Consider the following 12,881-nt stretch of genomic DNA (forward strand, 5'->3'; position numbering starts at 1 on the left):
AACGCGTTTGCAACGGTGTTTGTAAATGTGGTTTGAAACGCGATTCTCGAGGAGCCGCGTTTATCTAACCATCATACAATCATGATTCCAGTGGTGTCACTGCGTAGCTGCTTTGCGCCGTCTGACCCGGGAAGTAAAGGTCAACTTCATACCACCAAACCTGCCTCATCAGTCACACACAAATAATGGGCAGAGAGCACAACCGGAAACAGCTGGGATTTGACCTTGAGATATAAACGCGTTTCAAAATGGCATTGCGTTTATCTACTCACAGAACAGCGATCCGTGGTCTCAAACGTGTTTCAAAACGCCCTTTGAGAGGCGTTTCAAAACGGCCTTCCTAAACGCGTTTGAAACCACGGTTACGTTTATCTAACCCCTGAAAATGCCTCAAACGCGTTTAGGATCATGATTCTGCCTCACAAATTTTTTAGATAAACGCAGCCATAGTGTCACTGCAATGGACATGAACATGCAAGCTACTTAGATGATTAATATCAGTGATACATTGTTACATGTCGACCAACTAACTGTTGAAACTTTGAGAGCTTACAAGCCTATAAGCCATCCAGAAGATACCCCATCCATGACAAATACATATACATGTATGGAAGTTTTGATACAATTACAAAGTGAATGTGGTGAGATGTGTGTTGGGGGGGGGGGGGGGTAGGGGAGGAGAGGGCTTATTGAACTACCACACTCCAGTCTGATCATCGCACATGAACTACTTTCACAACCACTTAACCATTACATCAGTTCGCACCACACAGAATAGGGGATTAGTCTGGAGATCTCCTCGCAATAACAACACCACCACAAACTTAAATCACTGAAATGCTCTGGGAGTCATGCGTTGCTGCCTATGTAGAAGACTGAACGGGCAGTGTGTTTTTCTGCATAATCCCATCAAAGGATACGGCCAATATATTTCACCTAATGCCAGCAGGAATGCCATAAAAGATACACTGCAAACAGTTATGTCAGAGATCCACTCAGACACATTCAGTATTGACTCAAAGTGCTATTTAGGCCCTTCTGGAAACCATCCTCTTTCCCTTCGGGGGAAAAAAAAAATAAGTGGGTTGTAACATATTTCCAAGCTTCCAACACCATGAGCTGCTTCTCTGAAGTTTAGTTAAAGTGCAATCAGAGCTATCAAAACTGTTGTATGCATTGGTATTTCTTAAATCAGATTCCAGTTGTAAAGCAAGGATTTTTGACTGGACATTTAAGTTTAAGATGATCATCCCTTGCACATTCCTTAATGAGAGCATGTGAGTGATGACTTTCTCCTTCACGGTTAATAAGATAGGCTTGGAGACAAGCATGCCATCACAACTCAATTTTTCTAAGGTGGAGACATCTATGAAGATGTCTTATGTACTCTACGCTGATATTGTCAAAATATTACAAGCACTGGTTTGTTTCATGCCGATTTGTACTGCTCAATGATCAGCAAAATGCAGCGTGGGAGGAAGACAAGTGTACGTCAGTACTGAATACAATCACTCACTGAACAGCTGCAGACAGCAGAATGCTTCTCAGGTCCGGCAATCATAACAATGAGATGATACAATAGAATATTTCAAATATAGACTGTCTACTGAGTTTAATCAATCTCAAATGATTTTGCTATGCCAGGCCGCAGATAGTGCCTGGCCAATGCCCCTGTGTGGCATTGACTGATATTATACTAAAATAGCCACTCCTGAATTCTACACACAGAAACTCACTTGACAACCCGAACACTGGATTGCTTGTTGCTGAGTGATTGAAAGTAAAACACTCCATCCATAAAATTGAATGCATTATGAAACTGGCCCAGTTCTAAAACATGTTCTATACCCTAAGGCACTGCTTTGGAAAATATGTCACATGATGTCAACAGACAAGAAAAATTCCTTTCGTACAACTTCCAAAGGAAAACCTGGCTTACAACTGCACATTCAAATTCTAATTTTGAGGGCTGCCTTTCTGCCTTTCTTCCCCTAATGTTTCCCCCTTCCCCCAGCAGAAGACAGGATGAGAGAGATGAGATGGGGGGAAAATGCACAGAGATATAATCCCAGGGTAGGGTTCATGGGCTGACATGGTGTTTACAAAGGGCTTTCAGTCCTCATGGCAGCTACACAGCAGAGTGGCTGTGTGATTAACGAATGTCACCACTAACAACAGCACCGAAGATAAGCTGGTTTCCTGATGGGCAGATAGTTCCTTGTACCTGGCCAGTTGCACTGTGTGCAGGGTGAAACTTCAAGCTACAGTACTCGACCACGTAGTCCTTCAGGAATTCAGCAACATTTGATCTCTATACCATGCATGTGCGCACTGTACTCGGCAACTGGAATGAGCACTTGCAAGGCGCAAATAAAGGCATGATGCACTCACACAGCTGTATTCAGGTTCTAATGTGTGCATGTACAAATGTATGTCTCACCCAATAGCATGCCTACACTGGCTCCTCGTGCATACCATATACATAACATTTTACAATCTATTTACATTTTATTTATCTATATTGTTTATTCACTGAAAGTATTTATAACAACACTAAGTTATTGTAAGGGTTGAGGCATAGAGAAACAAGCATCAATATTAAAAACGAAAGGCAGGACTCAGTTTTGTGCACATTTTCTTCCTGTCATCACTACGAAAAGGAGCTTTGTGTTTTGACACCAGACACTACTTTGTTGAGATCATAAAGTGCTCTGAACTCATCACTCCATACTCTATCAGCCACCCCATACTGCCATTGTAGTTTGTCTTAATAAAGCTGGTAGTTGATGTCATTTTCTGTCTACTACCCCATGGCCTTTGAGGTAATTAAGGAGTCTTTGACTTTCTCCACACTCATGAAGTCACTTACCATATTAACCTACACTTGCCCTTCATTTGTCAATGCATTAACATCTCTATAATTGCATGCACCATTAGAAAGGACAGCCACACACAGACATAACTAATGGAGTGCACAGTCACGCACGATACAGAATGAGGCAAAGATCTTAATCCATTTCGAGTCTATGTCTTCGCGCAATCTACACACAGAGAAAACACAATATGGCATTCATTTTTTCCCTTATAAACATTTTCTTCATTTTTTCCTTTTCCCCTTCACGCATGTTCATGTTCCAAAACACTACTCATACTCGTATCTGCTGGCCGCTAAAAGCAAACAGACACTCTCACAATGAAATAAGCATGTAAATTACACACAACCCCTCATGCACAGTGTGTGGGATATATAACAAAAAAATACAGATTAAATTGGGCATCCGTAATTACATGTCGGACAGCATACAAACAAAGCTGTGCATTATGACATTATCAATCCATATTCATGTGAAACTGAAACTGAAAACCTCTTATGACTATGAGAGTGAATGCCACACAGACAATGCCAGCAGTTTCCTTCGCTACATGGGCTGTGTTCTGGTAATATCTTAGCACAGTTGTTATTACTGCAAATGTTCTACTCCAGCCTCATTTTTTCCCCCCTAAAATACTGACATGATAACAACTGCAAGTGTGCTCAACATGACTCCATCCTGAAAGACACATTTTGTTGTGCTGCATTTACTCAGTATTGATGTGATCTTGAGCAAGAATTTTTACTGATGTGAAGTAACGATATCTACAACAACAGATGAATAGCCTGCAAAAGCTTTGTTATGATATCCTTTCTCTTATTAGACACAGATCTATCACTCATGCTTCCTATACTATCATAAAAGCTGATGTTATGACAATTGTGTCACCATAGCTTGCTTGAATCTCAAGCTACTGCATAATATCTTAACAGGTCTTGACACATTTCTCAAACAAGTTACAAGAAACAACAGTGTCTAAAGGTACACTTATGACAGTATTCTCACACTTACAAGTTTTTAGGGTTTTTTTCCTTTGAAATTATCTTGTAATAAGATGTACTTTACATGGTTGACTTGTTAGTACGGTAAAAATTCTGCCTTGATTGCCATTCACCAATATAGTATTTCCTCTCTAATTCTTACCATCACTGTATGTACTTCTGGCATACCTTGGGGATAGCCCTCATCCTTACATATTGATATACATGAAAAAGATGGACCATTTGTTTATACATGTTTTCCTGGGTGCTACAAACTCACTTGCCTGCTTGTCGTAAGCATGGGGCCCTTGCCCAAATGTCCATTTAGGCAAGTAGGACAAAATCCCTTGTCATGCTCTGTTTCCACAATCTGACTACAACATGAATTTCCCTGATTTTCCATTTAGTAGGACGTGTCAGAACATTATTTCCCAGAGACATCTTGAGCAGACTTATTGTAAGGGTTTTTTTGTTGTTTTTGTTTTAAATCTAAAAGAGGCATAAAAGCAGCAGTACTTTGTGTAGGAAATACCAGAATACTACCAGTCCTTTGCAAGCAACAAACGCAACTCTACAAAGAGTAACGAGGATCCATGTTAGATGATTTTAACAAAATGGCCACAACCTTTTGACATCCCGTTGAATTTTCCCTAAAATTTCCCTATTTTCTCCTTGCGTCGATTCAAATATCTCTACTAGAGGGTGATTTCTCCATGAATACCTGACAGTTTAATGTACTGGTAGTGGTGCAATGGCAATGTAAACAGCTCTGCACACATGCTATAATGAACTAAATACTTGTATATGAGTCTAAAATTTGCAAGAAAAGAATGCAAGGGCAATTGCAAAAAATTGACAGAACACACTTCCATCTGTACAACTGCCAAGTGGATGGAATTCCTGTCAATCAAGCCTTTTGTCATTAGATTCCTTTCTCCTGGGAGGGAGAAGGAATTAACTGCTTTTCATAAGACACTGCTTGACAGCTCATGTCACACACTTAATCTGACCGACAGTAATGTCAAAAGGAAGCACTCAATCACAACCAGTATGCATAGGACTGCAATGTCTTACAACAATCAGGGAGCAAAGTCCACAAAGCAATGTCTGTGAATGTTAGGCCAGCCATCCAGGACATACAAATAGCACTTGCGCCTCCTGAGTCCTTAAATGAGTGTCAGCCGAAAACAATAGATCACAGGTTTGTACATACACCACGAGAGACAAGTTAACATTATCACATAATAGGAGAGAGAATTGTCCTTTGCAAGGCATGTAAAAGCAGCAGAGCACCAAGAATACAATAGTCATTACTGAATTCCTCATGATTAAAATAAGCAAACTTCCTCATGGAAATTTGATAAAAGTATACCTGATTCGTTTCCTCTACCCACCGTATTCTTCCACTCCCCCTTCCCCACCCCCCACCCCCACCCCTTTCTGTCTTTTTTAATAATTTCATGGGGACAAAGGATCTGTATGGGTTAACTTACCTGAGGAATATGTGGTTGATCTGTTTTCTGATGAATGCCCGGAGGCCAAGGAACTTGCCGTAGATTCGATGAAGCACTGTCTTGAGGAAGTCCCTCTCTCTAGGGTCCTCACTGTCAAAGAGCTCCAGCAGCTTGAAATGAGCAAGGGGTAAAGGGGAGAGACAAGATATAACAATGTGAATCAAGTGCTATTATTGAATAGATACATTAATAACATAGCTGCCAGCATGTCTGTGTACAATCTACTAATCATTCTTATGAAAATTAATAATTGTGGGCTGTTTTGCATAGAGGCACGAAGTATCTATTATAGAAAATAACTAATGATATGAAGAATTTCATGCAGCCAAAACAGTAGTCACATATATGCTGAAATTATCAACAATTCCTAAACTTTACTTATAGTTGGCAGCTATGCATTAATCCCTTCATAGTCATCTCTCTTTACCAGCATTACTACAATATGCAGTGTCTAATTACTCATGGTATTGGCTCGGTGTAACCAGGCATGATAAAACCAGCGTGGCTGCAATTGATATCTGCAGATTTACATTTTCTTGAGGTATAGGAACTGTATCAAAGTGTTAGCTTACTTGCAATGGACAGCAGGTTCGTTTTTATACAATTGACAGCTCACTTTAGAATGAGACATCAAAAACTGTATTCACAAAAGCATGCATTAAACTGTCTGTTCTAATCCAGCATCAACATAATTTTGGAAAATGATCAATTGAAATACACACACATAAAATAAGCTGAACTATGTAAAAGATATGTGATTTAGTGATTGAAATCTATCTACCTATGACAGGCCCTAGTAACTATCACATCATCACTCACACCCACTGTCATTACACCGTAGGTGTCAACGTCAAACACCATGACTCCTTTGCTAGTTGATTGACAACAAGGTAATGAGATAACGGCACCTGGTTTCCCCAATCTTCACGAATGGAGTGCTCAAATTTGATTATGGAGAAAAACATCTACATTCCTCAGTATCAGTTTGCAAGGCTTCCACCTCCAATGAGCTATAATGAGTACGGAGACTTGGACAAATTTTATGCCTAAGCTGCCATTTGTGAGTGCAAAATGGAACCTACTCAAAATATGCCTTCTAGATCCCCTAAAAGGTATGTTGATATAATGCATATCATTAATGCGCATGTTCTTTAGCTTAGACTACATATATATTTCACAGATCAATTACATTTTCATCATGTCATCTATTGCAAAACTGGTGTCAAATTCTCTCATGTAAAATCAATGGAAAATATCTTCTGACTGTATATTTCTTTGTGCATCGGGTCATGAATTACATTAGCTACAGGTGACTCCCACCATAACAACATCCTCTGGACCGGCATTTTCCTTTTGTTACATTGAAATTTTGTTTTATAGCCGAAGAGTAACATACGAATATATGATAGATGATTATTTTGGGCCCTAACTTTTCACATAGTAATGAGAATTTCAAAACAACCATGTTCGTTATAACGGGAGTGTATCACGACCGATAAAGAGGACAAATATTAACGACAATAACAGCAAAACAGCAACCCGAAACTGGCAAGTCAAAATTCTGCACATACATGTAACACTGCAACACATTAAACTGGATAACTGATGGATTTATAATGCCAGTAAATAAAAGGTTGCGGAACAGAAAAATTAATTACATAATGTTGGAAAATCAAGTATCCCCAAACACATTTGAACTAGTTACACTTTTGGTAACAACAATGACACACTAAACTACATTTAGCTCTAATCTCCACGCTGATCTCTTCCACAAATAGGTGTGTTGCATAAAGATGAACATGACTTGTACATACAGATGTGTTGTTATCACATACTTAAATCGCTTTATATAGTATGTATACCATGCACTTTTTCTCTTCAAGCATTAGGCTACCCCATTAACAACAGGAGTCGTAAGTAATCTTTTGTAAATTCTGACACAAACAGTGCACGTGGGAGCTAAAATATGATTCACAATTATTGGCACCTAGGGAAAACAAATATTTACACTGGGCAACCATAATGGAGTGGCTCATATTGACAGAGGCAATTTTCTCCATGGAGCACCTAGGCCTTCCTATCTCACTGAAACTACAGCCCATGTGTAGGGAAATGACAGATGTGTGGAAAATTGGTGTACAAACTAATGGCTAATCACACAGCTATCTTTAATACCACAAGAATATTGTGAATGACCTATGTGAGATTTTGTAATCAAACTACTGTCACAGGCTACCGCAGTACTGTAATGGTCTCTGTACTGTTTTGTTTTGTTGATTTTTTTTTCTTCTACTCTATAACTGCTTCTCCAGCCACACGACAATGCATGTGACTTTTTCAACGATGAAATCTAATCTCTATGACACATCGCCTACCTTTAATTACCAGTTATAGTGAGCTTCTCATCATGTCAAAGTTTGTAAATAGCTAGGCACTTAGGCTGAAATAAATCTGCAGGTACCCTGACCCAGCCGTTTAAAGATTATGTCTTGGCATAAATGTCAAGTCTTCTTCCTTCTCTCTCCTTCCATTCTTTTTTTTCTTTCTTTCTTTCCCCATGAGCAACAAACAGTAGCAGCAATCTACAATAGCATACCTACAGCAATTTAAACCAGGTCTCATCACCTTTAATATATGATTTGGTCAACTAGTTTCTCCCCCCCCCCCCCCTTTTCTCTCTCTTTGGTGCTTTGCTTCCTGGTTGTAAAGGAGTGCTAATCCAACATTTTCTAATGCAATGCAACTTCAAGGTTCCTCCATTATATCAACTTTGACATTACAACCACAGCTTAAAGGGTGTGTACAGTTCTGGTTGAGGTGAGGATTTAGCTTTTAACGTTTTGCGAGATATTCAGAAACCACTCTATGAGATGTCAAAGAGCATGCAATTCTAAGGGGTATCAAAAGTTTATTTGATGAAAATCGGTTTTGAAATGGCCAAGATATCCAAAAACAAGGTGAAACAATGAGATCCTAATAAAAAGCGTGGCCTGTCGCCTTTTATTAGTATCATTTTTGGGGGGATATCTCAGCCATTTGAAAACCAATTTTCATCAAATAAACGTTGAATCCTTCTAAAATTACCTGCTCTTTCATATTTCATAAGAGGTTTCTCCTTCTCTCACTTAGGAATGCTTTAAACCTGAATCCCCACCTCAACCAGTACTGTATAGTCCCTTTAATACACACTGTACACAGCTAACTGGCCTGTGGCAGACACAACACTTATACACTACAACCATCAACTCAGAACATAGGAAGTACTTTAATACACAGAAAGTTTTTATCCTTTGCTCAATAATTTATCACACATTACAAGTAATGGCAGGAACTTGAAAGTAGTTTGAGGAGCAAAAGCTACCACTACTGATTAACATTAATCAATAATTAGAGTAGACATATGACTTTCAGTTCACAATAAGAAAGCAGAATAATTAATAGAGGTTGACAACGCAATTTATATGAATAGACACCGCAACTCCACTAGCCGATATTCTTACTTTCTGTTGTATTGTAAGATATTAAAAAAAACCACTAGCAAAAATATGTCATAGAATCTTAAAGCATAGGCTACAACTTTAGAAAGAAAGACATATGTACATGTACCATCAAAAAGGACATTCAACATGAGATTAATTTCATCAGCCTACTTTACCTGCATCACAAATTTCTGATCGATGTATTTCTTGGCTATGCTGGGTTGGAATTCTGGTGACTCTAAAAACCGCAGGAAGAATTCGTATACAATCTGAAATTGAAACAAGAGACAAACATGATGATCAATAAACAGTTAGCAAGTGCCTTGTTGCCATGATGGCACTCTGCTACACTAGAGTGTATGAAAGCAATTGAGGGACACCTCTGGTAGTGACGTATAGTCGGCTGCAGTCCTATGGGATAGCAGCTGATGGGATATCCAGAATACTGAACCGGAGGGGCCCCACAGTGTATCAGACAGGAGAACAACATTCTCTATCACATAAGCACGCACTGCATTTGAAATAAGCAGGAGCCCATGAGCCAGTAACTAGTCAGAACTGGCTAAATATTGTTCAAGGTTTGCTAGAACTTTGGTGGATTTAAGTCTATATAATGCTCACTGTTCTGTCTGGCTGACCATGAAAAAAGAAATTGTAAAGAAAACGTAATTGAATGAATGTGTATTTCAAGTAAAAGTCAAACCATCATTATCAAGGAAGTCATACACATTGGGTACCCATTTATGCTTTTTAGATGCTTGCTCAGCTCAATTTTTTTCTGTATCATAACTTCCTTTTCATCTGTAATGAAAAGTAAACTTGTTTCTGTCAGTCTGATGCACACATTTTGCACTTCTGTCATCTTACTAGCAAGGAGCTCAGAATATTAGGCCTTCATGTTCATGCTCTTACATCTATGGAATGGTAATATGTGCATGCACGAGTATACACAAAGGTTTTGAGCTGTTGTATGAAATACAGAGCTTATCCCTTTGTGAATATCATTTCTGGGAGTTATAATGCTCTGCTTTGCTAATAGCTGATTGCATAATACCTGTTTGTGGATAATAATTTGGATAATAATAATTATATTATTATTATTATTATCATCATCATCATCATCATCATCATATTATTTAAATCATTATTATCATTATTCTTACTACTACTACTACTATTATTGTTATTATCATTATTATCATAGAATAAACAAATCAATAAAACATTAGCTAGAAATGCTTTGATCTTGACAGTGTATCACTAAACAATGACAAAATCTAGTGCGAGCTCCACCCCTCTTTCATTGAAGGCATTTATCCATGCTGATTTTCATCAAGGTACGCCATGCTGACTGCTGAATACTTTTAGTAGAAAAGCTTACCGCTGAATCTCCCTTTCACTCTCTTCTTCCCTCTCCTCCATCTCTCTCCCTATCTCACCATCCCTTTCTCTCTCTCTCTCTCTCTCTCCCTCTCTCTCTCCAATTTCATCCGTCATATTTTCTTTCTTTCTGTCTCTATCTCTCTCTTTCTATCTGTGCAATGTACACGACATACAATGCGCCCACAGATAAAGAGTAGGAATGGATTCAAGGTGACTGGCAATAATTCAGTCAGGAGTTAACAAAGTCTTCAAGTACATAATAACAACAAGGGTGTGGCATACATGCATAATGATGCACACACACACACACACACACACACACACACACACATACACACATACTCATGTGTATATAATACATACTGACATATTCCATGCATGTAAATTCATATCCCATTGCAAACTAATGTAGCCTCTTTGTTTGGAACATTGATGGCAATCTCCACAAAATGTTTTGACATTGTTTACTATTCAGGTATGCTATTTTCTTTTGTACTTTTTCTGCAATCACATACAAACATACAGTACATACAAACAAACACATACAAAGAGCCAATGGCAATAAATCATGTATCACATTAAGGGGGGGGGGCTAAATGTACCTTCCTTTCAGTTACTAAATTTGAAATGATCGGGGTTATATAACATTTTCACAAATATATTCATATTTATCAAAGATTAATCAGTACTAGAGAATGCTGATCAACACTGAATATGGATTTTTATGGAAATATTGATCATAATTAGCCAAAACATATGGCAAATACTACTAATCAATTCAAGTGTTTTGTTTGGCATATACAGCGCACAAATTAAATCAAGCATGACACATTTCGGAAGTGTTTCATACACTTTCCATAGCCGTATGCTATTCATTAATGATCACAGGATCAGTGTGATTTTCAGTAATGTTCTTGAAAAAAAAAAATATTGTGGCTTTATAATCACATATTACTTGTGGGTCCTAAATAGTGAGGATCTTAGCAATATGGCTTCCAATTCCTGAAATTGAACTCGCAATTAGCACAAACAGCAAGAAAAATAGATTCTTCTGTAAATGTTAGTAAATTTTGGGTAACAATGTATGTTTGTCCTTGCGACTTGAAATCCTACATAAATTTTTGTGTTACCTATTAGAGTATAATCAAGCTCATGCATTACATGCTACCCAATTACAACATGAGATCCTGTTTGTACCTGTAAGTGAGGCCATGATGCTTCTAGCGTTGGATCGTCTTCTTCTGGGTCGAAGTCGGAGTTTTCACTGGGCGGCAATGTTCTGAAGATATTACACGAGATCTGGAGATTGAAATCATGTGAGAAACAATTATACTATGAAGTCATATATGTGCTCCTCGTAACAGCCTGCAGCATAAAGGACACAATATTTCTACGTGACACAGAGTTGAATACGGCAAAGACTGTAACAGCATAGGATACATAATAGCAAGCTTTAAATCAGCGACGCGAACGCTAAGACGACGCTGATTAGGCCAAAAATGGTGTTCTGCACATATGTGCCAGACAGCTGTCTCCAATGTACAGCCCAGAAGGCTGCATCGTCATAGCGTTCACGTCGTAGATGTAAAGCTCGCTAATGTTGTGCTGTGAATAACAGTGGATTAGATATGCTGAGTCTACAGGCCCATGGACATCTGCAAACTGTCAGGAACTTCTTGTTCTTGTTTTGTTTTTGTTTTTTCCACAATTTGCCAAAGCATTTTGGACCACTGAACTACAAATGGCAGGTAATCATCACAACCTTTACAGCTTCCACACATTGAGACTGTTGTACAAAATTTTTGACTACAGCAGTAATGTATGGCAGGGCCAATGATGAGCAAGAATCTCACTGTATTGTAAACATGTGCAATGGCATGTTTCACATACTTTCTACCTACTATACATGAACTAAATTACACTGGGCAATTAATAAACTGCTTGTTAGATACTGATACTAAATTATCAGGAAGACAATTCATTTATACATGTAGAAGTTTTGCTAGTTTTCACCAAATTATTATTATTTTGAAGTTATTCAACCAGGAATGACAACATGTTTTACACTTTTATGGCCCAAAAAAAAAAAAAAAAAAAGAAGATTTTTTATCAGTTTTGTTTTGGGGTTTGTTTATGTGTTTTCTTTTGTTTTCTTTTTACACAATCAAAGGAAACCTGTAACATGATGACGTCATCAGGTCATATATTTGAAAATTCGCATGAACTGTGCTAGAACTATTTTGCAAAAATTAGTAAAATTTCATGATTTCATAACTTCCCTAATCTCTATCTAATTTTCATCAAATTTTCACTGCTGTGTAAGTAAAATTTTACTTTCTTTTTTGACTAACTTTTAACTTGTCTAAAAAAATCTCCTATGGGTTACAGGACAGTCCTAACCTGTAAGAAATGATATTCAATTTTTGTAAAATTTGAATGGAATTTATTGAAAGAGGATCTGACGTGACGATCATCAAGATTATTAATGAACAAGTAATGAGCTACTTTAACCCGTTCCGTACTGAATTCTGAAATTCCCATAGACTTAATACATAGACCACCAGGTTCCCGTACGGAACGAATGAAAGTTTGTCAACTCCAAAGAACTCAAGTAAGTAACCTCAAGCCATGTGATATTTCCTCAAAGGCCAC

At 38.0% G+C, this 12,881-nt stretch overlaps 1 protein-coding gene across 1 annotated transcript in view; it reads right to left on the minus strand.

The window, feature by feature from the left end:
* LOC139724294 (serine/threonine-protein phosphatase 2A 56 kDa regulatory subunit epsilon isoform-like) overlaps positions 1–12,881 on the minus strand; it is an 87,221-nt gene that overhangs the window by 46,276 nt on the left and 28,064 nt on the right. Inside the window, exons 3-5 of the mRNA XM_071635438.1 lie at positions 11,427–11,528; positions 9,023–9,115; positions 5,347–5,477 (exon numbers count right to left, since the gene is read on the minus strand). Of these exons, the coding sequence (XP_071491539.1) occupies positions 5,347–5,477; positions 9,023–9,115; positions 11,427–11,528 (326 nt within the window). The remainder of the gene's footprint in view (positions 1–5,346; positions 5,478–9,022; positions 9,116–11,426; positions 11,529–12,881) is intronic.

Source organism: Diadema antillarum, unplaced genomic scaffold (assembly GCF_040938485.1).
Source record: "Diadema antillarum isolate AM-2024a unplaced genomic scaffold, OU_Dant_1.0 scf00000210, whole genome shotgun sequence".
NCBI classification, from domain to species: Eukaryota; Metazoa; Echinodermata; class Echinoidea; order Diadematoida; family Diadematidae; genus Diadema; species Diadema antillarum.